Source organism: Triturus cristatus, chromosome 8 (genome assembly GCF_964204655.1).
Source record: "Triturus cristatus chromosome 8, aTriCri1.1, whole genome shotgun sequence".
Lineage (NCBI taxonomy): Eukaryota > Metazoa > Chordata > Amphibia > Caudata > Salamandridae > Triturus > Triturus cristatus.
The window spans coordinates 829,351,343-829,378,136 of NC_140591.1; the positions used below are offsets into that span (position 1 = coordinate 829,351,343).

Sequence of the window (26,794 nt, forward strand, 5' to 3'; positions counted from 1 at the left end):
ATGCATTCATCTAAAAACAGCTCCTTTCTTTAGAATGTCAGGAAATGGGAGCGCAATAACTGCAATACCGATCCATTTCTTAATTTGTGAATGTGGCTGCAGTTGGTGGCAGGGCCGGACTGGGAACGCAAACCAGCCCTGGCAATTGAGTCTGACTGGCCGCAGGGTGGTGGGGGGTTGGAGGGTGTGCATGGAAAACACTGCAGCTGCTTTTGTTACAGGGAGCCGATATGCTGCAAAACAAGCCCTCGCTAACAAAAATGCCCCCCCCAGGGGTCCAAAACCGGCCCCCACCTTGGCGGCCCACTGGGGAAACATACGGTGCTCTCTACGGCCCTGGGTAGTGGGCACCAGGACTAATTTTTCATCATCAGGCTCTGGCCCACACCAAGAGAGAGAATGGCAGAACAAGGACATAAAGGAAGATAAATCACAGCAACAAAGGGAGCAAACAAGGATAAAAAATAACTTGCAAGAGTGAGGAAAACAGACAAGTGCAGGGTAGTGGAAGAAGGTATGACGTGGAATTAAGAGCAGGTAGCCTTTGTATAACACACCCCTGGTACTTAGTAGCACTGGCAGCATCGGTGCCCCTGCACTCATTCTGATGCAAATTAAGGATTGAACCTATGTTAAGTAACTGTACACCGATGTTTTAAAAAAAACTTTAACCTAATGGCTTTCATGTTTTTTAACAGCCTTTTAAACCTATCACAGGAGACCACTATACGTCAGCTAATGCATTTTGAAAGTACGATACTAGTCAATAATCTGTTATAAAATTCTTTGGTGCAAGTCAGTAAATCACACATTAGAACCAGCTTATTGAATAGGCGGTTTGAGGAAAGAGCGCGGACGGTCGCAGGCTCGTGAATTCATTGCTGTGCCCTTATCAAGGAGGCATTCACGTGTACACCAGACATGCCATATATTATGAAATTACATGGAAATACCACGTCAAAGTTTTAGGCGTCGTTTAGAGACGGACTACCTACGATACAGATAGTGGACCTACTGTGGGACTAAGACTCACTTTTAAGTATGCCCTGACGAAGTTCAATTCTTTGAACGAAACGCGTTGGCTGAGACGTTCTTCATTTTTTGGTTGGATAACTACAATAAAGACTATTTCTATGGAAAGGACATTGACCACTTGGTGTGACCTCAATTGAACATTTGGTAGTGCACTGCTCCAATCATTTTCGAATTTTGTCTATCAGCTTGGCAGTCTGTGTCCTTTAACGGCGGATGCAGGAGCATTTTGGTGCACACCCAATATAATCACATTATTATTCATACTATATGGGAACACAACAAAGAAGTGCGGCATTTGGAGTCCGCCGCTAGTTCTTGTCCTTTTAGCTTATTGAATAACAATTGGCACAAACAGGAAATTACGGAAGCACAGTAAGCAGTTAAGGTTAAGTTATGAGCGTATTTATATGATTTGTTTGGTGCTACTCTACCAGAAGGCTTTCTCAAAGTTCTGAGGGGAACATCAAAGATAGAAATGAGGGACCAGAAGATAACTGGAGGAGACACACTAACTGGCATATATTGGAAAGTATTTTTATGTAGCACTAAACATCCCAGCTGTGTTTCCTAATCACTATTAATAGCAGATACTACTAGTAGCCACTTTAAAGTACTCAATTTGCAAGCCTGGGAAGATGGACATCAGAGGTGGAGTAGCCAGGATTTGAACTTGTGACCTACAGACCACATCTGATGTCAGCTTTCTATTGTATTCAGCCACCATGTCAACAGAAACTGACAGAGAGGTCACAAAGGTATCTCAACTAGAGGAAAATCAAAACGCAAACTTATGAGACCAGATGTACAAGAATCAAGTCGCAAAATAGTGGTCAGAAGCTGCGGCCAGAAGTTTTGTGAACAGTAAATGTTTTCAAGCACTGACCTATGTACTAATAAGTCAGTTCTTACAAATCCGAATTGTGGGGGAGGTGGGGTCAGAATTCGGACAACCTCATAAATATGAATGAGGTAGGTCGCAAATGCGACTCACCATGATTGGGTGTCATCACAGGCATGGTGGCCTGCTAGGGTCAGCAGACCACCAGTACTGTGATCGCATTTCAATAAAGTACATTTTTTTTTAAACAAATGCAGCTGGTTTTCCTTAAAGGAAACAGGGCTGTGTTCAAAACGAAAAGTTTATATTTTTTGTTTGTTTGAGAGTCCTGTGGACAATTTTTTTTAATATTCACAAAGGGGGAGCGACCCTTCCCTTTTGCAAATAGATTACTACTGCAACATGGCGGTCAGTATCTTTTCAATGGTTTACGTCCACTATTTTGGTCCTAAACCACTGATACATATGGATATGAATCTCTATTTGGAAAGGACGCCTACAACATGCCTCTTCCCAAAAGCAATTCCTTATCCTTTTCTAGACCCATTTTAGGAGTCAGTAAAAACGTAGACTTCTAAAATGGATTTAGTACACTGCTAAAAGTGGGTTTTCAGTCACAAGCACTCCAATTTGAAGTTTGCAACAGAAAAACTGCTTGATACATCTGGCCCATTCTTATTTATACTATTGCTTTTTTATGTAGACACAATAATTGTTTATGTGTCTCCTTTTGAGAACTGTGCCATGAACATGGTCATCAGTGGAGGCTGAGCAATGGATATGTGTTTGTTCTGTAAAGTTTGAGTCCCATCTGCCTATTTGTGAACTGCCTTTCTGCAAACTTTCCTACTTGTAAGACCTTATGCCTTTCCTACATAGCTACCAAATACTCTACTGGGTTCTAACTGCAGTCATAACAGAAGCCTCACATTCTATGTAATTCCACGTCTAGGCTTAGTGAAAGGAAAATAAACCATGGTATGATCCAGCATATACAATGACGGCACCGTATTAGTCTAATTGCAGTAACCAAGACTTTATTTGTTTTGGTGTCTTGATAAGTGGCAAGAAGGCGGGTTTGTTCTTCTACTTTCACAGAGCAGGAAAAGTCCACTTTTCAAGTCTGTTCATAATGCTTTCATAAAGCCCCCCTTTCACATTAACAGGAAAAGCTCACTTCCACCAACAATATTACTAGTTCAGAATTTTTGAGATTTAGAAAACTGATGTGTTATGCTTATCAAGATTGCCTCTTCATCCAATTTGTCACTAATGTTATTTAAAAAGCTCCTTGTCAAACAAAAAGAGCAAGGGAAATATAAGAGGTAGTTTCGAAATATCTGACGGTGGGTGGAAAATATGAGGGAGTTTTTAAACATTTAACATCGTAAGGAAAGTGTAAAAGGTAGTTTTAAAATATCTGAGTGCAAGGAAGATATGAGGTTGTTTCAATATGTATAACATGGCAAGGATGATACAAGAGGTAGTTTTATTGGAAGAGGTAGTTTCAAAATGTCCAACAGTGCAAGGAAGATGTACGTGGCAGTTTCAAAATGTCTACCAGTTCAAGGAAGATGTAAAAGGTAGTTTCAAAATGTATAAAAGCATTTAAGTGTAGGGTGTATGTGGAAGGCTAACCTGTGTCAAGGTTTGCCAGCTGGTTGCGTCATCTTCACTGGGGTGAATGCCATAATTCCATCTCTTCTGCACGACGTAGATCACGGGCTCCACTGAGATGTTGAACTTGGAGGACCATCTAACCTCCAGCCCCCCATTCTGCAGTTCAGTAAAACTGAGCTCTTTCCTGGGTTTCAATGGAACGCCTGAAATACAATGCAAAAGAAGAACGTCAGTACTGTGACTAGCTGGACCTGTTCACTATGTCGTCCAGGTATCAAATGTTCATTGCAATAGCATCATAAAAGGGACATATTAAGTAAAAGAGCTCTGAACATTTTGTCAAGTCTGCAGTTTCTCTACAGCACCTGACGGACATGTTACTTACCTACAGTAATGCCTTGTCTGGTAGAGACATGATCTAGCAGCAGATTCCTTATCTTTGAATATCTCAGGCGTCAGACTGGATCCAGATGTATTTTCTGCGAGCAATACCCCTGTGCGCTAGTAGGTGGCATTGGTCGGCTCCACAAGATTTAATCAGCACCGTAGGGAGATCCACGTCACTTATATAGATACCACCTTGGCACACTGATGTCAGTTACTTTTCATGACTTTCCATAAAGTGCACTGACATTGGTGTGTATCAACAACTAGGGTCCAGAAAGGGATCAGCCATGACCTTAGAAACCTGTCTGCAGGGAGGATGAGTGGGTCGGTAAGTAATCTGCGGCTAGACCGTGTCTCTACCAAATAAGGCGTTACTGAAGGTAAGTAACTTGTCAATCTGCTAGAGACATCTAGCTGAAGATTCTTTATCTTTGAATATATACCCAAGCAATACCGTCCATAGAGGAGGGACTATGGACATGTTTAGACCAGAAGGTTCTGCCAGACAGAACGGCCAAAGAGGCCTTCCCTGTGGACTTGATCATCGGGCAGTAATGCTTGGTAAACGCGTCCATTGATACCAACGTTGCTGCCTGACAAATGTCGAGGACTGGAACGCCACATTGCAATACTGTGGAACCAGCCTTAGCTCTGGTGCAATGAGCTCCTCAGCCTATAGGAGGCTGTTTCTTTGTCAGGGCTTAGCAAATCTTGATGCAGAGGACGACCCATCGTAAGATAGTCCTCTCCTGCACCACACAACCTTTCTTTGCCCCAGAATAACCCACAAAGAGTTGGTTGTCCTCCTGGAATTCTTTAGTGCGTTCAAGGTAGAACAAGAACACTATTCTTGGATCCAGACAGTGGAGAGGCTCCTCTTCCTTAGTGGGATGTGGAGGAGCATAGAAAGTGGGCAAGACGAGAGATTGCCCTACATGGAATTGTGTTACCCCTTTCGGAAGGAAAGAGGCCCTTGTGCGAAGCACCAAATTCTCAGGGAATATTGTCAGGTAAGGAGACTTGGATGACAAAGTCTGAAATTCGCTCATCCTCCTGGATGATGTGATTGCCACTAAAAATACTGTTTTAATGGTAAGTAGCCGAGGGGACAATTGTGCAGAGGTTCAAATGGAGAGCACATTAGGAATGTGAGAACCAAATGAAGGTCCCACTGAGACATAATGAAAGGGTAAATTGAGATAATATGTACAAGTACCTTGAGGAACCTATGAACAATGAGGTATTTAAATAAGCAAGGTTGGTCTGGCAGTCTCAGAAAGGCACATCGGGCTGAAAGGTACCCTTTCAGAGTGCCCAGACCAGAGCCCCACTGGGCAAGGGTAAAAATGAAAAGCAAAATATCAGAAAGGGAAGCAGAAAGAGGGTCAATACACTTTTTTGTACAATATACTGCACGTTTGTGGCAGCACTTGTGCAAACGTTTCCCACAGGGAGTGGGTATAATGGCCCAATAAGCATGCAGTGTTCACCGACTGCAATGCACGACTGGTGGACCTTCTTACCCCAACTATCGATCCTCTTGGATTCCCTGCCCGGAGGAGCAAAAGGGAAGGTGCCATGGAAGGTAGAGGCTTGGACCACAAAGCTTTCTGGAGTAGGATGGGTTGAGAGGAATCTTGGGTCGCAGAGAGCAAGGTGGTTGTGGCAGGCAACTGTCCTATTCACAGGAGCACCTGTGCTGGGCTTGTTCCAAGTTCCCAGGAGGACATCTGTAAGGGCCTCATTAAAGGGCAGCAAGGGTTCCAAAGATGAGCCACCAGGCTGCAGCACTCCGTCAAGGTATCAGTCTGGACCACCATGAAAGGGAGCTGAAGGTCCAGGACCTCAGCCGCCCATTCGCACCACCATAGCAAAAGACACTACATGGTAGTAGGAGAAAGCATGCCAGAATCTGGAGAGGTGTCTAGTCCACTGGCCTCACCCAGTTCCTCATACCAGTCCATTTCTTGAGAAGGCCAGTCTTCGAAAGTATCCAGCGACCCCTCCCAATCTTCTCCCACTCCTAGCCACTCAAAATAGGGCTCAGGAAATGACCTAGGACCCGGAGTTTCTATCGGCGCCAGTATCAACGCCAGTCGATGCGGTACTGGCTCTGGGTCATCGGGCATCAGAACGAGCCTGGTGCTGCCGGGGAGGCACCAGCGGCACCAGGAGCATTGATGCCAGGGCTGGCACCAAGGAAGGCCGCAATGGCTTAACCGGTGCTAGACCACATCCAGTCCCAGAATCATAGGGTACATCAGTGTTGAACCGGAGCCGCTGGCATGGAACCCAGTGGAGCCTCTTCTGACTCCCTGGGGACTGAAGGTGAGTCCGGAGGGTCAGGCATCCCAAAAATGAGGTGCATGGCCTCGCAGATTTCTCAGAGTTGGGCGGGGGTCCCTCCGGCTACTAGAAAATAAGGGAGGCGGGAAGAAAAAGGCCTAGAATGCCAAGACTCCTCTGTCACGTTGGCTGAGGGATGGGGAGAAGTCGAAGCAAGCTGTGACTTCTTGTGCCTCTTACCTAAGTGTCCGATAATTTGGAGGTGGACGAAGAGAACTTCGGACTTTTGGAGCAGCACCTGGCCCTTTCTCGCGACCGGGACTGTGAACGAGACATCCTAGGGGTAACGTGATGCAGGGAGACTGCCGGGCCGCAAGTAGCTCTAGGGACTGCTCCCTCAAAGCCTTCAAAGCCATGGCCCAACAGTCAGAGCACAGCTTTAAATTGCGGTAGCACTCCAGGCACCATAAGCAAACCAGGTGCAGGTCTGTCACCAACATGGGGAGGTGACAGGCACTGCACGGTTTGAACCCAGAAGTCTTCCTAAACCTGATGGAAAAAGCCTACACACCAAATAGGGATCATCAAAAGTCAAAAAAAGCCTGTTAAAAAGTGAGAAGGTAGCCCTCTTCATGGATCACTGCTTAACTGGTGCAGAAAGAAAAGAACCGACATCAGCGCGCCGATGTGGTGCCTCTATAGGTGACATGGACTTCACTATGGCACATCGACCGATGCCACCTACTGGCACGCAGGGGTATTACTTGAAGAAAAATCTTAGGGATTCAATCTGATGCCTAGTAAATTCAAAGGTAAGTAATCTGTGGCTAGATGTCTATCAGATATGAGAATAATGGGGACCAGCCCTCAACTTTGTGAGTGAAAACAGGCATACTCTTCCACTGCTTCTCACTCAGTAGCATTTTTGGTGGTGCTTAAGATAGTAACATAAGCAATAGACAGGAGTACAAATTTAAATTCTAATCACCACAGAGCCCCAACTGTGATACCACAGTGTGCTCGGTCTGCTACAATCAGTGGTTTGCTTGTGCAGCTGGTTGCCGGAAGTGGACTCTGCTAGTCATTATTTGGGACCGGGGCTACTTTTTCATCATTAGACTTGGATTTTTAGACAATTTTTTTTCACAAATTAAAAGTAATGAGGAAAGGGGTTTGCACATACAGCCTTTGCTATGAGATCTGGTTCATGCTCTGATTGAGGACAAAATGGGGTATTTTATTAGGATATTGCATTTTAAATACAGCGTTACAAATATAATGTAGCTGAATACCAAAATATTGACAATGTAGGCATATACATTATAGATGTACTATACTAAACTATACCACATCCATGCACTTTGGTGATAAACATCTATACTGAAAGAGGATGCAGAGGTGGAGTTAAGACTAGTTTATCTACATTTACCTTCATATACTTACCTTGTGATATTTTGTAAGTCGATATTCAGTGTACAATAGTTTGTATGCACAACATTTTTTACCCCGATACTGATGCAACCCAAAATGGTCTCAATCTGACCTCTTTAACTTCTTTGGGTTAAACAAACTGTTGTTAAATAGGATGACGCATTAGTGTATTGATCCAAAGCATTCTGTTTTTCTTAGAACTGGGGATCTCTAGTTGGCAGAGGTAGGTACCTTTGACCAAATAGGGACCCTTGCTTCTAAGTCAGGGAAAGGGGATTACACTACTGGATAACCCCTGCTCACCCCCTTGGTAGCTTGGCACGAGCAGACAGGCTTACCTCAGAGGCAGTGTGTTCAGCATTTGTGAACACATACAGTAATACAGTGAAAACACTACATATGGACACCACACAGGTTTTATAAAAATAAGTATTCTTTATATAGACTTAACACAAGACCGAAAAACGACAAAAATCCACAATACTGTACTCAAAATTGACTTAAAGATGGTAGAGTTAACTTAGTTCAAGTTTATGGTAAATGCGACACAGTTCTCACAAAAGTACCTGGATGTGTAACGCAAAATAAACAAAAGGCTTGCAGCTTTTGAGATGCGTCGGTTCCTTGCTTCGGGGGAGACGATGCGTTGCGCCTCAATGCTTGCGCAGAGTAGGGGATGCGTCTTGTTTCTTACTGGAGAGGAGGGGACGCGTACGTTCTCGTGCTGCAGCCCGGTTGCGATGCGGCAAGATGATGCTTCGATGCGATGCGACAATCCAGTGCGATGCGATAAGATGGCGCCCTTGATGCGACGACGTTGAGACGATGCAACACGCCCTGGCAGCCTTGCGGCGAGTCTGTACTTTGGAGCTACGACAGGCGGTGCGACGGTGACCCTCACGGTTGCGACGCACTATTCCAGTGATGCGAAAGCAGACAGCTGCGACGAAGGCACGCTTCTGGGAGATGCGGCGGTGGCGCGCTGCTCCGGCGATGCGATGACTACAGCTGCTGCGGCGACACGCTTCTTCTCGGTGCGTCGCGCTTCCAGCTCCCAGCGACACGCAGGCTTCTGCAGATAAAATTCCCAGCAAGGAAATTCAGAGGGGAGCTGGAGGTGAAGTCTGTTGTCCCTGAGACTTCAGCAGGAGGCAAGCACAAGTTCAAGCCCTTGGAGAAATATTCAGCAAGATGATGAAAGTTCTGTAAAAGTTCCTTCTCCTCGGCAATGAAGACACCACTGCAGGCCAACCCAACAACACAGCACACTGGCAGGGGGGCAGTCCAACTCCTACAGCTTCCTTTGGTTCTTCTTCTTGGAAGAGGTTTCTTCTTCTTGTTCCAGAAGTGATCCAAAGTCTTGGGGTTTGGGTCCCCATATTTATACTACTTTTCTCTTTGTTCTCTGAAGGCAGAGAGGCCTTTGCCTAGTCCAAGCCAGTTCTGGTCAGTCCTTTAGCACACATTCTTTCCTTTCAGAGTGCAGGGCAGAGACATCAAACACACCATAGGAGGTGGAGCCAGCATTGTGGAGGGAAGGCACAGCTCTATTCAGGTCCCAGGTGCAACTCCTCCCACCAATCTACATGCAGATCTTCCTATTCAGCCCTGTGTTGGCTCACCCTCTCCCCTGGAATCCCCAAGCCCCTGTCACTCTCAGAACCAGACACACAATGCACAACCTAGCAGAGGCAGGCTTGGACAGTTAAGCAAGAAAATACCTACTTTCTAAAAGTGGTATTTTCAAACACAGAATGTTAAAACCAACTTTACTAAAATATATATTTTATCATTCTGAGTTCAGGCATACTAAATTTGAATTTCTACCATGTTCCCTGAGTCAGTTAGGATTACAAGATGTAATAAACTGCCCATTCTAGCCTATGGGAAACAGGTAGCCTTGCAATAGTGTATAACGAAAATGGCTGTAATTCACTATTAGGACATGCCACACACACCAGGGCATGTCCTACCTTATACTTACAATGCACCCTACTCTTGGGCCTACCAGAGGGGTGTCTGATATGAAGAAAAGGGAAGTTTTAGGGACTGGTAAGTGGGTGCACTTGGCCAGTCAGCATGGCAGTAACAGACTGCACATAGGCTCTGCAATGGCAGACCTGAGACACACTTTACAAGCTGCTTCTGTGGGTGGCACAACCAGTGCTGCAAGACCACCAGCAGCATTTGATTTACAAGCCCTGGGCACACATGGTGCACTGCAGTAGGGTCTGACAAGTAAATCAAATAACCCAATCATGGAGTCGCTAATCAATACATCCATTTAACATAGGGAGCACTTGCACTGTGCACTGAATAGCAGTGGCCCAGTGCCCAAAGCATCTAAACCAGCAAAACATATCAAAAACAGAGTAGGCAATCAGAAAAAATGGAAGGGAGACTCATGCCAATGGTACCAGGTCTAACAGTGTTCCATAATATTAATGCCATGCATCTCAAATTGTGGTAAAAAAGGAGATGTTGTACTATGCTGTACTCTATGGTTATTAGCAGCTCTGTGTCATCTACTATGACAGAGTGTTCTAGGATGGAATGTGTATGTTCAAGTATTCAGTGGAGGTTGGACAGTTATTCTCCAGGGAGCTGGAAGTCAAATAAACCTGTTTGTCCTTGGTACACTTGCCTTGGTGTCATTATTACACAAGCCAAAGTCACTCTAATACTTAGGCTATCTTGCTCATATGTGTACTTCTTAGGATCAACAAACGACTTGACGACGATTCCCAGAACCTTGATGAAAGAACGAGCATCGTTCAATACTACTTCGCACTAGTAAAAACAATACATATAACAATTTAAAAAAAATAAAAACGTGCAGTGTGTAGCACATTGTGACACTAATAATATCAAAACTGGGGAATGCATGCTGCAACTCTGCCGATGTGGGAATGGACTATCCTCACTTGGTCAGGTAAACATGCTCCGCAACCTCCAGCTTCCCAGGGCACGGTGTTTAGCAATCTCTCAAGAGAGAGGCACCCTAATCGAAAATAATGAGCACTTTGAACTCTGTCAATTCCAGTTTCGGAATATGTACCCCCCCCCAACCCTTAATTATGATGTGCAATGATCCAACAATTTGCATGTTCGGATATGTCCCAGCTGCTGCGCATTACCGGCCCGCAGGACTCACTTGATTGGAAGTAACTCAAGCTCTGCGGTGGACGTAATTGTGAGCAGATGGATCTGAGGAGCACAAAGGCTTGGTACATGGAGCAAGTGCATCCGAGTTTACCTTCGCTCAACCGGCACCATCAATTTCATATCCAGATGTGCGGAGCCCAAGCAGTAGACAATGTGTTTTGTGTTATGGACAGGCCCAGGGTCTTTCATCCCTCTCAAACAAATGAGTCTTCTGAAAACCCCTCTTTTCGTCTGAAAAATTCAAAGTGTATTGTTTTATAGGTTTGACGCCATTGCAGGAAATCCTTTATGACAGCTGCGGTCTGGCATCGCGAATGGAGGTTTTTTACTCAAATGAGAGAGGCTATTTTATGGACTTCTGGCTTAAGTTGGACATGTTCTGTGGGAACATCAACATCTATGGCAGAAATGCAATTGAAACACTTTAAAGAAGTGTCTTTGGAGGCACGTTGGCGGTTTATTTTGTCTATTTTTGATAGATAGATAGATAGATAGATAGATAGATAGATAGATAGATAGATAGATAGATAGATAGATAGATAGATAGATAGATAGATAGATAGATAGATAGATGGACAGATAAATACGCAGACAGACGAACGGACAGACAGGCAGACAGACAGTCATTAGTCTGTGCTTTGTGGTGTTCATGCTCATTAGACATGCGACTTATAAAATGCACTGATGTAAGCACACTGGGTCTGCTTTGCAAATAAACTGAGAGTATGTATTTGCCTCTGGCCCCGAATAACGAAAGCTGTGGTTTGTGTCCAATTAATTAAAAGCATTGTGTTCTGTTCTGTAGGAGGAATGGCTAAAGATTTGTATTGATGACCAGCTAGGTCTGGTCTGTTGTGCTTATATTTGTTTTGCTTAAACTTAAGAAAAAAGACAAATCAGTAAGGCAAAGGAATAACCTTTTTCTCTTGGCCCCATCTGACTCTCCAGTGCTCCCCTGTGCCCGGTTAGAAATGTGATGATTGCTTGCTAGGAAAACTGCGACCTCCGTACTTTCCCACGCTCCATCACTGCAGTCATCTTAAATCGACCGTCCCTCCAAAGACGAAGTATGCAGGAAAGAATACTGGACATATTCACCCATTCAGATTCAGAAAGAAAGGACGAAAATAAGCGCTTATGGCGTATACCCAGTGCTTTAAATGGGCCGGTACTCACCGGTACCGAGTACCGGCACTTCCGAATATTTTTGCCGTCAGTACCGGCACTTCTCTGTAGCCAGGGAGAGTACCGGTACCCTGATCTACGGCACCACAGCCGCAGCTTAGGTTTCTCCTCCAGTGCAGGGCAGATTCCACTCTGCTTCCGAGGAGCATAAAATTAACAGAGCCGAGTTGCTGGTGAAGATTCCAGCAGCACCCATTTGAATGTCCCCAAACGGCAGGGGCTTGAAAGGGCTTGCGTTGGGCTGTGATTAACAGGCCAGGGTCTCTTGACAGACCCTGCACTGTCAATCAGGTGCGCAGCGACCATTGGGGTGAAAGTGCCATTGTGGCTTTCATTATGTGTAATGAGTTTATCTGTTTTATTTACATTAACGCATTTCTTGTGTGTTTTGATATGTGCTGCACCTGGTACAGAGGTCATTATGTATGATCATATCTTGCCGTAAGCCCCGCCCCTAGACCCGCCCACTTGCCACACCTATTTTAATGAGTACCTGCACTTATTTTTTTCCCATTTAAAGCACTGCATATACCAAATGCTTTCATGCAGAGACCAGCAACATCAAAAGGAAAGGAAGAAATCTGAAATGCCAATTTTCATGCTCTTGGAAGGTCGGAAATAAGATCAGATATAAACTATATATGTAGCTAAGGATTTTACCGAGTAGAAAAGAGGATAAAATAATAAAAAGGCATACCGTACCAAGCACAGAAACAAGGCATTTGATTAAGGAACGGAAACGTTTAACATCTTTCTCCAACTATTTTGCCCAGAATCCTTTGAATGCAGAATAATGAAACTCGAGAAAGCGTGGCAATCCTGAACAATGCCCTTACCCTCCAGTCTCTCCACCCATCAATGATCCACCTTTGCACCCCTGAAAATAGAGGCGGTGAGCAAACTGGAGAACAAGAGCAAAGTCTCAAAATTTCAACTGATGTCCTGCACCGCCTGCTACATCAAAGGCAATTTGAGAATCTCCCCACTGACATCACAGCCCAGGATGGAGTGGATAGTGTCTGAAAACTTAAATCAGATGACAGCCACACTACTCATGGCAAAAGCAACAGATTATATTAAGGTCCCAGACACCTACAGGCTAATTTCAAATATTCAATTTTCCAGTAAGATCATTGCCATGGAAATCCCAAGAAAATTGCAGGTATATGCGGAGCCACCCGGCTGCCTTTCAGGATTCAGAACCATCGAAGGTTTGGAAACTGAGGAAGGCGATCTTAACGAAGACCGTCTCATCTACTACGATCAGGTGTCCAATATCTAAGGTGGCCAGCAGACTCATGCCTGTTTATCAGACTATCCACGTAAATTAAATCTGCATAGAATGGATTTAAATTGAGTTTATTCATCCCTTCAGTACTTACCTTGAAAATGAGTTTATGTATGCGCCCGCAAACGTACGATGCAACCAATCATCATGCAGAACAGACTGTAGCAGACAACACAGCCCGCTGCTCAAGCCCACCACATGGTAGACCATGGCACCATGCAAAAAGAGTAAAAGAAAACTCTGGAATAGTAAAAGCAGCTTGCCTATCCCTAAGACGAGTGCTACAGAAGAATACTTGATTGGGAATTGCTCCTTGCATTGCATTAGACTCCCCTTCCCTTATCCAGCTTTTTTCATCCTACTGTGCATCCAGGGATATGTAGCTACCACAAGGTGGTCATGTAGCACAATGTAAAAATCTGTACTTAATTAAAAATAAAAATCACACCAGAGTCGATTGAGTCTGCAGCATACCGGTACCATGGCAAGTTCCTAAGTAATCATCAACATCATCATTACTTTTCAACATAACTACATGCTCAATGGCCCAGGCAACTGATTAACAACACCTATAATTCCAGATGAGCATGCATCACACTCTTATCTACCTCAACGTAGATAATAAAGCATGGTACCACACCAATAAGACAATGCCTCAATCACATTTATTACCCAATACAGTCAATATTTATGTGCAAAGCTGGACTGTGTTGGTTGCTTTCACATTAGGCTGGCCAAAAGGTAGATTCAGAGATCCAAATTAAAATCATCAGCAAATGTTGCTATTAAACAAGAACAAAAACACAATTTCTCACAGCAAACGCACCCGAGAGGTATTCCAATGGAGACAATTAATAAAAACATTGGCAAATTCTGGAAAATCGCAGATGAAACAATGTTATGAGGGATTTCGGCATTACTAATTTGTAATAATTCTTCTGTAAACTAATCTTTGTTATATAAAATGAGTTGTTTACGACATTCATCTTCAATAACAGAAATTGATTGATTGTGAAAAACTGGCTGAGAGTGGGCATGCTCAACAGGTGGAGCTTTAAAAAACAGAAAATACAGGAGCGGCCAGTGAAGGTAAGAGCGGTGGGGCAGTGGGGTCGGGTTGGGGAGGGATTCGACAGACGACCACGAAGGAAATTTAAATTAAATTAAGAATTAATTTTCCGTCATCCTTGTCTGTCAAAATCCCTTCCCACCCGGCCTAGGCGCCCCACTGCTCTTACCTGCATGGGCCACAGCTGCGAAAATAGTTTTTTAGTTGAGGAGAGCTAAGAACTTTAGAAGAGCACATCGTACGTTCAAAAGTCCAAATCCTAAAAGTAAACTATTTATTAACACTGATCATTTAATTAGGGAACCCACGTGCAAGTGATAACTTAGTAATTTTTGGAATCCAGTAGAAAATGTGGGCTTGTGCGTATCTTCCATTGGTGAAGCAGGTGCAGTGGCACCTGATCCTAGAGACCTGTGGGGACCACTGAACCCTGATTATTGCTGTATTTTATAATTCAAACAGCAGCCATAGGGCCAATTTCCTTTCTTGCACTAAGGCCCATGGCACACTAGCTATGCTCCTGCATGCAGTCTTGGCGTCACAATAAATAACGACCTGTCACTAAAAACCAAAGTTGGCTCTGTGATCTCTACCTGCTTCTTCCAATTACGGAAGATTAGAAAGATCAGCAGACTACTCACACAGGAGCATTGACACAGGTTGTGATAGCCACGATTATGTCCCACTTAGACTACGCAAACTCAGTCTACCTTGGTATGCCACTATTCTTAAACAAACGTTTACAGTTGGTGCAGAATCAAGCGGCAAGACTGATCCACCAGCAACCTAGGTGGCAACATGTCACCCTACTTCTGAGGAAGCTGCACTGTCTTCCATCCCCCAGCACTGCGCCTTTAAAGTGGAACGCCTGGTCTTTAAATCTCTACATGGACGGAGCCCCAAATTCATCGATAGTCTTATTCAATGGTACACTCTCTCACGTAACCTACGCTCGGATCAACTTCATCTCATGGCAACTCCCGCCTTCAAGCTGAAGCGACAATGGGGCTGCAGGTTTGCAACTCTGGCACCCAGACTCCTGAATTTCTTTCCCCTGGAAATTAGATCATGCACTGACCTGCTAAGCTTCAGAAAATCCCTTAAGACGTGGTTGTTTACCCAAGCATATGAATTATTTCCCCGGGGTTCGGCAAGTCCTAGAAACAGCGCCATGAAACCAATTGGTGTACGTGCGCTTTATGAGAATTTTATAGCAAAATAACAATTTCCTTTCTTGCACTAAGGCCCATGGCACACTAGCTATGCTCCTGCATGGCCCTCCGAGGACCAGGAAAGCTTGAATATAAGAGGTCTCTGGACATAAAGGAATCTTCTTTCCAGTTACAAGATGTCACTCTTCTTACTGCTAGATTGTCTTGTCAGGCTCCCAACTAGAAGTGCCAGGGGGAACAGCGTGTCCTTCTCTAGTGTGGAAAGTGAGGGAGAGGGTTTGTCAGAATCATAATCTCTTACTTCCGGTTCCAAAGTTCATGCTCTTCCATGATAGGCAGGTCATCCAGCCCTAGAGGAACTAATCAGGCCCAGCTTCAATTTGCTCTTTGTTACAACAGGACGCGAATTACCAGAGTTCAACAGTCAAGAAAATGGGAGTGAGTCAGCTCCGCTTTCTGTGTCTAACACGCGGTTATATTTCTTGCTCACAGCAGCCACACTTCATTGTGTTGATATGACATCATTAAGTGGGAATTTCTTGGGAACTCACACAAACAAATTTGGTAAACTGCTTTTTAAACAAATGTGGGCTCATGGGAGGGAGGAATCATCATAACCAGCAGAAATCTAATTTCCTTCCAGAACAACAACATGCATTTTTATGAAGAGGATGGAATCTTAATAAGACTCACTAATATTACCCAGGCAGAAATGAATCACAAAAGGCCAGAGCGGCTAACTCGTCTGCGAGAGTTATAGCTTAAGACACATACCTACTTAAAGCTCCTACCATTTATCAAATATTTGTAAACGTTTGGATAAAGTGTGATCCACATCAAAAGGGTTCTGTCTCACTACATGCAGGCTACACTAAGAGTTAGTATATCGTGGCCACTGTATTGGATGGAAACCCCTACATTAGGAGTACTATTGCTTCAAAGGTTTGTGTGGTGTTCACGCATGGTGCTGAGCGCAAGGTATGGTGTGTTTCATTTGCACTGACAACCACAACTGAAGAATTTCAGTAGTTTCTTGTATTTGAGCCAGAACCCTAAGTTTGTGTTTTTATGGGCTTTTTCAACGAATTTCAGTTTTTTAATGAAGCTCTTCATTTCCAGCTCCAGTTGTGCTCGGCGGTTGGCCATATGCAGAGGGGGTTGGCTGCAGGGCTTGAAGCCGTGTGCCGTATACAACCTGTCGTGAACGTCCAACTCCCGGTAGTCATGGAGTTCGGCCATGCATAGAGCAAGCACGGTGTCTATGGCCAGGACTGTCCCCTACTCCTTGCCATCAGTTAACCCCTCTGCATACGGCTTTCAGCCATGCTTTGCGAGTGTTGAGTGTAGGGTCATTCTTATGCCAGGCCCTGATTTCTCCCTGCTGCTTGAAGGATACTGTCACAGTGCACAGCCTTCGCGAGTGAGCAGGAGGGGTTGGGCACAAGGGCTTGGTCATTGATTTTGGTTTGACACTAGTGAAAGCGTTTGCCTTTTTTTTTGGATCAGCATGAAACTCTCAAGTCAGAATTGATTTGAGTCAACTACTATATGGTGGGTGTTTCCACCCGCAATAGTTGAAGCTCGAGTGGCTTTTGTGACTCAAGAGCAAGGAGTCAAATGTTGCTGTTTTTTTGCTGGTGTACGAAATAAGTTTTCCATGCCTCTGGTTACCCCTAAGCCCTCCTCTTGCATCAGGCACATCTGAGGATGGCTCCCATGGATGCCATTTATTTTTTCCACAGCACAATCTCTCAAGTCGCCGACGACTCAAGAGTTTCAAGATGGCTGAAAAAGCCCACTCTGTAACTTATTTAAACACTAACATCTCAAAAACAACTGATCGGATTTACACCAAACCAACACATGCATTCTTCCTTGCTAAAGTTCTACTTTCAAGCTAAGTTTGCTGTAAATGGTTTAGTGGATCAGGCTGTAGGTATGAGCAAAATATACTTTATGGAACACGGGCACTATCCCTGTATGGGGAACATTAAGTAACTGAACCACTCGACCGAATCCTACTACTACAACTATTTTCACTATTACAGCTACTACTATTAGTAATCCCAATAATAAATATAATACTAATAATAGTAATGATAAGAAGAAGAGTAGCAATCTGCCAATCATATACGTGTTTATATTATAACAAAAGCACTTTTTTATTCACAAGGTATACAGTATCTGTTGAGGAAAGAATTTATCCGTGTGCGCCTCAGATTTTCAGTTTCACAGATGACAGAGCACAGAGAGTAAGCCACTAAAGAAACATTTTGTAACTTCTCTCAGGGTATCAATTTTGTAAGAGTATTTGGTCCATTACCTGTCCTGGCCATAAGGAGGTGCTGCACAAGAGGTACTCTAGGCGTGATCATATCATGTGGCTGCATGAGTGCTTGCACATGGTTTGATTTTAGTTACATGCAAAAGGCTCTGTAATTGAATACAGTGAAATCTAGAACTCTCTGCATCTGGAGCCGAGTACAGTCATTAGAAGCTGGACACCCCCTTGAGTCTTCCTCCAGGATGGTTGTTATTAACATTTGTCCCCTTATTATGAGGGCATTTGAAATAACAGTTTGGGCTGAAACAGGAGTTTCTACCAAATTAGAATCACAAGTTGTGCAGGAACAGTGCACCCCAAGGTCTCGGGCCAAACACGTTTCACCAGGAATCCTGTTTAACTGTGCATATGCCCTGGAACAGGCTAAATATAAGTAGGAATCAACAAAAAAAACTCTTATTCCTTCAATAAACTCCTCATTCTGCAGAGCAAAACCTGAAGTACTAAGGTAATCCCACGCCATGGGTTTGGTGTACTCAAAGTATTGAAAAATTCCGGGTGAAAAATTATCTTTAGGGTACTCCCACATCATCCACCATTTTAAATCGTGCTGCCTTCATTTGTCCATTCTCTCTTAAAAAGGAATGACAAAGGCCGCCCGAGCTCCCAAGGAGGGCCGGAATGTCCGTAGCGGGCATCTGGAGTTTCCCCAGGACGCTGGAAAGGTTGGAAGTGTGGGGAGGGGGATTTTGCAGCGGTGGGGGCCATTTTTAGGTCTCGCCTGACCCAGCGCATGCACTGCTCTGGCGAGACTTATTGAGAGGGCTCCAAAAAGTGCTACCAGGCCAGCCTGGAGCTACAATGCAGGTGCGCGGGTGCACGCGCCATGCTTTACCACGATTACTTTCACTTTAGCGGCCACAAGGATGAGAAGATAAACACAGAATTTAAAGAGTTTTTTAGGTCTCTCCTGACCCAGTGCATGCGCTGGTCTGGCGAGACTTATTGAGAGGGCTCCAAAAAGTGCTACCAGGCCAGCCTAGAGCTACAGTGCATGTGCGCGGGCACGCGCGCCGCGCTTTACCGCGATTACTTCCTTTTTCGCGGCCGCTTTGCATATCCAATAGGTCTCGCTTTTGGGACCTTATAAGTATTTAGTTATGCAACTGTTGCATGGCTAAACACTTATAAGGTCCCAAAGGCGAGACCTATTGGCTATGCCAATTCTTGTTATTAGTGGGGGCTGGTTTTGGAGCAGTGCAGCTATATCGGCCCCCGGTTACAAAAGCAGCAGGGGGACTGGTCTGTCATCATTGTCAGGGCTGCTTTGGGTTCACAGTCGGCCCTGTTGCCAAGACAAGATTGGTTTTCTTTCCTGCTACTGAATCAACTGTTTCCAGATCCGCGAAGCCCATTACAATATATTTTACTTCAGAGAGGTTACTGAGAATTATTAACATCCACAAGTGACATTTATTGTCAACAGACCTGCTCGGGCCAGTATAATCTGACACATGGCCATATTTCAACGGGGCGATTAAATGCAATTATTCCTTTTAATCTGTCGTGCTAACAAAGAGCAAGCCAATGACGGCGTTATGTGCTTTGGAAACAGGCTGTCATGGGATTGCAGCCATCTCAGAGGTACATGGACCATCAAGCAACACCAGTGAGCTCTGAGCTCCAGCAGGATACAAGGGGAAGGCTAATGAAATGCTTCCTTGTCCAGTCTTTGCTTCCAAAACTAATTTAATGTTAATCCTTGAACTTAAACATTGATCAAAAACAATTAATGTTCATTTCAAGGCTTGTTGTTTCAGATTTCACCCAGCCAAACACGGGCCAAAGAATGAGGATTCCTGCACGGTTCAACAAAAGTACAAGAATTGTGGGAATCAACAGGCAGATTAAATATAGATTTCCTTATTAGGAATATTTAGTGCCCATGGCTTGTAGTGCTGACTGATAACTCGGCTAGATAAAGCGCTAGGGTTCTCATTAAAAACTGTTCACTATCTTGGTACCTGTGCAAACTTTTCTTTGTGCCAAAAACAGAACTTGAATGCCAGTTAATAAATAGGTTAACGCACAAACTCAAAGTTTTTATTGTCAGCGACAAAGAATCTGAAGACAGCAAGGTCCAGCAGCCAGGTGAAGGTGCATGCTCGTGAATTTCTGCTGGTCTCCTCTAGTTTGGATCCTTAGTCCTTGCTTCATGATCATTTTCCTATTGATTTAGGCATATTTCCTTACCTAAATCATGAATTTATGACATGTTCATTTGCAGTTTGAAACCCTGTTTTTTTAATATCAATTAATTATTCGTATTTGAAGAGAGGTTTACAGACAAATTACTTTTGACTAACAGACCAATCATATTTTATTCCCAGTGTTGAACTGGCTTTTGGGGCAGTTTGCCACTGCCAGGTGGTCCAGCTTGGAAGGCCCTACTGGTGCGGGCTGGTTTTTATGGTCCCCTCACGGTTCATGGGACTTAAACAGCCCACACGCGGCCTTTACAAGCTGACCCACCTGAAAATGCAAAACTTGCCTGAAATGCCAGTCCGATACTATGTATTCTATTCAATGAAAAACCATCAGCATAGTGTTTCTGTGGACGAACACCGGGAGAGGATTTGCCCCTCTTGTCACTAGATCGTTTTGGTGAGGTTGTGGATGTTTTTTGTCTGGTAAATTTTGCCTGAGAAATTATTTATGCGAATTAGCAATTTCAATGATGCATTTGACCATAACCAATTAATTATTTTCTGCTTAAAATGATATGGATTATTTCGTATAGAAGTGTGATTAATAGTGTAGTATAGGTGTCCCACAATTTCGTGTGAGAGACCAACATTTTCCAAATGGATGCAACTTGTGGTGTTTTGTTCATTCTGATCTTGCCTAGTCCTCCCTCCCAAACAGTTGCCCGCCTCATGTCTTCTTTCCCTACAATTTCCACTGAATACAAGGAGCAGCAACATCAATGTATTTTAGAGTTAGAAAGCATGTATTGTAAATGAAACTTTAATTGTGTTCCTTAAATATGATTTTTTAAGGATTTTCATTGCTAGTTCAGATGAAGGCATATAGAAGAACACAATTCTATGAGCTATTGTTGAAGAAAATGTTTCATATTAAGTTGCACATCATCGGAGCGCCGTTGCTGGAAAGCAAGCAGAAGATTTCTCTTACCTTAAGAAACGGATTCGTCTTTCAATATTACAAAAATGTTTTTGATTTGCCAATGCTACCCAACCATGATCATGCCATGCGGAGAATTCAGAGTTATTAAGGATCATAAATTGTGCAAAAAGCGTTGTTTTGAAGGAATGGGGCGACTTTTCATTTTCCTCCTGAAACTCTGTCCCATTTGTTTGGGATTTTCCCTACTTAGGACACTGTCAGTACTCCTTATAAATATGACACTTGGAATTATAAAATTATATGTGTGGAGGCTCAGCAATGTTGGTTCACACAGCACAGTGCTTTATAATTGATCTACATCCTTTATGTGTATCACTGTTCAAAAGTGACCAGTGCTGCTAGGAGGTGGAAGTCTTCCTCAACTGGAAAGATTCCAAAGGTACGAGACAATTCTCCAAGCACTCAGGAATTCAATAGTTGAGGTCGCGGGTTTAACATGTGTCTTTTATGGTACTTCCATCATCCCATTCTGCCCACGCCAACACGTGTTTCGTCTTTTACTGATATAGTAACAGCAGACTTCGTCAGGGATATTTAAGTGATGAATGATGTTGTTGTGCTAAGCTGGTAATTACATTCTCATAAGTACCTCTGCCTCGTATGGAGGGCTGGGCGTGTCTGAACATATCTATTCTGTAAGAGAGTGCTCCTTTCACTGTTTTAATCTATTTCTGTGGCAAGGTCCTGCTCCCAACCCCTCACAGGAAGCCTAAATCCCATTGCTGGCCACCACCCCCACCCCCCTATGGACACCCACACAACTTTTTTTTTCTTAGTTCTTTTTGGTCCAATGGTAATCTTGCGGTACTCCTGAGATGGGAGTACAGCAAGTCCACACCAGGACAAGTCAATCAGAAGGATTTTTTTTTAACTTTGACCCCAGGGAGGCTCCCTGTTTTATCCCCCCAAAAGGACCAGTGATGTCATCAGTGATGTCACTAACCATCTCATGAGTGATGTAATATGTGAGGTCATGAGCAGCGCATTGCGGGCATAAGTTATAGTTAGCTCAAGTAACTATAAGTGCTGAACTTCTATGGTTTTGTTAGAATGAAATCTGAGATCTAGAACATACTTGTAACCTTTGTTTTTTCAGTGAATTTCTAAGGTTTTTAAAATTCTATTTCCTAACTATAACATCCCTGTAACCTTTGTATTTTTCGGTGAATTTCTAAGGTTTTGTAAAATTCTATTTCCTAACTATAACATTCCTGTAATCTTTGTATTTTGTTGGTGAATTTCTATGATTTTTTAAATTGTATTTCCTAACTTTAAGCTGTAAAGTTTGAGAATGTGTGTGAGTAGCTGTGTGGGTCTGTGAGTGTGTGAGTGCCTTTGTGGGTCTGTAACTGGGACTGTGGGACTGTGAGTCTGTGAGTGGGTGTGTGAGTGGCTGTGTTGGTCTATGAGTAGTTTTGTCACTGCCTGTGCAGGTCTGTGAGTGGCTCTGTGAGTGCTGCTATGGGTCTGTGAGTGGGTGTGTGAGTGTCATAGTGGGATTGCAAGTGCCTCCATGTGTGTGCCAGTCTGTGAGTGAGTACATGAATCTCTAAGCAGGTCTGTGAGTGGGAGTTAGAGAGTTTGAGTGGGTCTCTAAGTGGGTGCATGAGTCTATAAATAGGTCTGTGAGTGGGTTTATGTGTGGCTTTGTGAGTGGGTGTGTGGGCCTGCGAGTCAGTATGTGAATCTCAGTGTTGGTCTGTGTGTGTGTGTGTGTGTGTGTGTGTGAGAGAGAGTGAGTATGAGTGGGTCTGTAAGTAGGTGCATTAGTGTCTGGGTGGGTCTGTAAGTGAGTGTACACATCTGAGTGAGTCTGCGAGTGGGTGCAGGAAAGCCTGAGTGGGTTTGTGAGTGGGTGTGAGAGTGTCTGAGGGCCTCTGTGAGTGGGAGCATGAGTGTCAGAGTGGGGCTATAAGTGCATGTGAGAGTGTCTGAGTAGGTCTGTGAGTTGGTGTGTGAGTGGGTCTGTGAGTGGGCGCATCAGAGTCTGAGTGGGACTGTCAGTGGGTGTGTGAGTGCCTGAGTGGGTGTCTAAGTGTCTGTGTGTGCCAATGACTGGGCCACAATGCAACTGTACCTGCCCCTTTATCCAAAAAGAGTCCACAATTTTGCACAAAATATCAACCCAAGTGGAGCACTTTCTACTGATTAATTTCTAAATGCTACCTCCTTGCGTAAATGTCCAGTACATAATGGAGCATGATTAAATGGCACCAGTGACCGTGTGTGGGTTTTGCCAATGTGATTGTTCCTCATGCTTCTTTATCCAGAAATCTGTTATAACATGAATTTTCCTATAGCGAAGATGACAAGAGCACAAAGAGGCATAGCTCCACCAAACAAGGGTCCTTCCTCTTAACTATGTGAAGTATGTGATTCTATGTTTGGTGGAGATGCCCTCATATTCCTCGGCATCAAAAACCCATCTCCAAAATCAGCAGGAAACGCACTGGGGGCCACTTGTGAAGCGGTCCATCATCCTAACAAAAGGCAGGAAGACCTCTGTATATTACTAAGGGGGCACGGCCAAGCAGACAAAGCTTGATTTGCGCATTTCCATGCTCTTAGTCATTTAAAGGGAGAAACATGGACTGTGCTCTCACCAGGACAGGATACGAAGGAACCCACTCTCCACAGTCACATACAGATTGTGCTTCAATAGATCAACGATGCATTCACCTGCACAAAGCATTTCAGATTATTTTTCAATATGGAATTGCTGAGAAAACACACTTGCTTTGCCTTTGTCAAGCCCAGGAGTTAGATTAAATGTCCTTTACAGAAGTTAAGTTTCAACGGGGGCACCTGCTAAGTTTATATGTGTAAGTGCTTAATGTTGAGGTTTAATTTTTGTGAAATTAGCATCTGGGCCGGAATGGCCCGGGGACCCCATTCTCTGGGGCCTGGCCATAGCTTATTGGGGTAGGGGGTTTCACACCCCCCTCCCTGTTTCTATTTCAGCCCTCGGGAACTAATTCACTGGGGGTCCAGCCTTAATATATATATTGAATGGGGGAGGGGGGGCCCCTCTCCCCAGGCCAATTTCAGCCGAAGGTCTCCATCCCCCAGGTCCTGGCCATGTGTCCCTGGGTGCCCTGGTCCCACCCAGGGCACATACTAGCCTGCCCTCTTTTCCTAAATTTTTTTTTGGGGGGGGGGGGGGGTCTTGGCGAGTCCCAAGATGGCTCCTAACACTTTCTGGTTGAAGGGTTGGCAGTCAATCAGAGTTCTGCAGATCTCTGCACGAGTTTGTCATTATTCACAAAGGCTTCACAATCTTAGACATACAAATTTGGATTTCCATTAATTTCTTGAAAACTACAGAACAGACTTACACCAAATAACAAAAAGCACAATTTGCGGAGAAAAGTTAGCTTCCTGCCAAATTTGATGCAATTCCGTCCAGTGATTCGACATGCAGGCGTGTCTAAAGAGTCAATGGGAATTAACATGGGGAACACAATTTTTTACCCCCCCCCCTCCCTTTTCTTGGTCCCCGCTTGATTGATCATCCCGAAACTTTCCATGTACAACTAGAATTACAGGCACACTTCTATTGGAGAATTTTGTGAAGATTCGTCAAATAGCACCAAAGTTATAGGCAAGTCAAAAAACGCTTTTCCTATGGAAACATGGTCCTAACTTTAAACTGGCAGTCGCCAGTAGGTAAGTAATCTATATATCTCTATATATATTTTAACATCCTAAAGTGGATTTACCCCCCGAGCGTACTGGTCTACTTTAGAACAGTAGCAGAAATATATAATATATATTATATATTCCTGCTACTGTTCCAAAGTAGACCAGCACTCTCTGGGGAGTAAATTCACTTTAGGATTTTGTTCATACTGTTTACAACAAACATGTTTTAGGGGATCGCTTTCATCAGTGTTGGCGACCGCCGCATTCGTGCCTTTTTGATTTTCCAATTCATCCATCTTAATTAGTGGTTGGGCAGTGCTAATACCAGGCCATCTTATAATGGTGGTTTACTAAATCGGTTTATACAATTCCTCATTTGTTTCATTAATCATTTCACTTGCATGAGAACAGATATTAAAATTAACCTAATTCAGTACATGATGCTTCTTAGTTATAAATCAAATTCAATTTCACATTCATCGAGTGCATTCTGGTTAACATAGTCTTTAGTGAGTAAAGTCCATTTGTGGCAGCAGTAGTAACTCACATCTTCCAAGATATAAGATCCTTCAAATTGCTGGATGATCGTAGTGACGCATTTCTTGCTTATTTCATGCCGTCCGATTAGGCAACACCTTTCCTCATGGTGCTCCCAGCGTGAGAGTACCGGACCCGCACTGTCAGCAGGGGGGCAGCTTCATGGCCAAAGCAGGCCATTATAAATCCAAATGAAGGTTGCTCAAAAAGCGAAGCGCCTCACAAGATGTTCTATTAAAACCTTTATTTGATCGGAAGGCAGCAGGAAATCACGGCACACTTATCCCTGCAAAGTCTTTAACAAGCTTCATGCCAGACGCGTTTCCGGAGCAAGGCTCCCTTTCTCAATGGCAAGCTGATGAGGGAAAGAAACAGCTGCTGATACTTTACATGCCATTTTAAATGTTCATCATCCCGCCCCAGTGGGCGTATGCATCGAGTGCATTCTGGTTAACATAGTCTTTAGTGAGTAAAGTCCATTTGTGGCAGCAGTAGTAACTCACATCTTCCAAGATATAAGATCCTTCAAATTGCTGGATGATCGTAGTGACGCATTTCTTGCTTATTTCATGCCGTCCGATTAGGCAACACCTTTCCTCATGGTGCTCCCAGCGTGAGAGTACCGGACCCGCACTGTCAGCAGGGGGGCAGCTTCATGGCCAAAGCAGGCCATTATAAATCCAAACGAAGGTTGCTCAAAAAGCAAAGCGCCTCACAAGATGTTCTATTAAAACCTTTATTTGATCGGAAGGCAGCAGGAAATCACGGCACACTTATCCCTGCAAAGTCTTTAACAAGCTTCATGCCAGACGCGTTTCCGGAGCAAGGCTCCCTTTCTCAATGGCAAGCTGATGAGGGAAGGAAACAGCTGCTGATACTTTACATGCCGTTTTAAATGTTCATAATCCCGCCCCAGTGGGCGTATGCATCGAGTGCATTCTGGTTAACATAGTCTTTAGTGAGTAAAGTCCATTTGTGGCAGCAGTAGTAACTCACATCTTCCAAGATATAAGATCCTTCAAATTGCTGGATGATCGTAGTGACGCATTTCTTGCTTATTTCATGCCGTCCGATTAGGCAACACCTTTCCTCATGGTGCTCCCAGCGTGAGAGTACCGGACCCGCACTGTCAGCAGGGGGGCAGCTTCATGGCCAAAGCAGGCCATTATAAATCCAAACGAAGGTTGCTCAAAAAGCGAAGCGCCTCACAAGATGTTCTATTAAAACCTTTATTTGATCGGAAGGCAGCAGGAAATCACGGCACACTTATCCCTGCAAAGTCTTTAACAAGCTTCATGCCAGACGCGTTTCCGGAGCAAGGCTCCCTTTCTCAATGGCAAGCTGATGAGGGAAAGAAACAGCTGCTGATACTTTACATGCCGTTTTAAATGTTCATAATCCCGCCCCAGTGGGCGTATGCATCGAGTGCATTCTGGTTAACATAGTCTTTAGTGAGTAAAGTCCATTTGTGGCAGCAGTAGTAACTCACATCTTCCAAGATATAAGATCCTTCAAATTGCTGGATGGTCGTAGTGACGCATTTCTTGCTTATTTCATGCCGTCCGATTAGGCAACACCTTTCCTCATGGTGCTCCCAGCGTGAGAGTACCGGACCCGCACTGTCAGCAGGGGGGCAGCTTCATGGCCA

The 26,794-nt window shown here is 44.1% G+C and overlaps 1 protein-coding gene across 2 annotated transcripts in view; it reads right to left on the bottom strand.

The window, feature by feature from the left end:
* ANOS1 (anosmin 1) overlaps positions 1-26,794 on the bottom strand; it is a 420,145-nt gene that overhangs the window by 129,370 nt on the left and 263,981 nt on the right. For both annotated transcript variants that reach the window (XM_085622286.1, XM_085622285.1), the window contains exon 5: positions 3,512-3,696. In XM_085622286.1, coding sequence (XP_085478412.1) covers positions 3,512-3,696 — 185 coding nt within the window. The remainder of the gene's footprint in view (positions 1-3,511; positions 3,697-26,794) is intronic.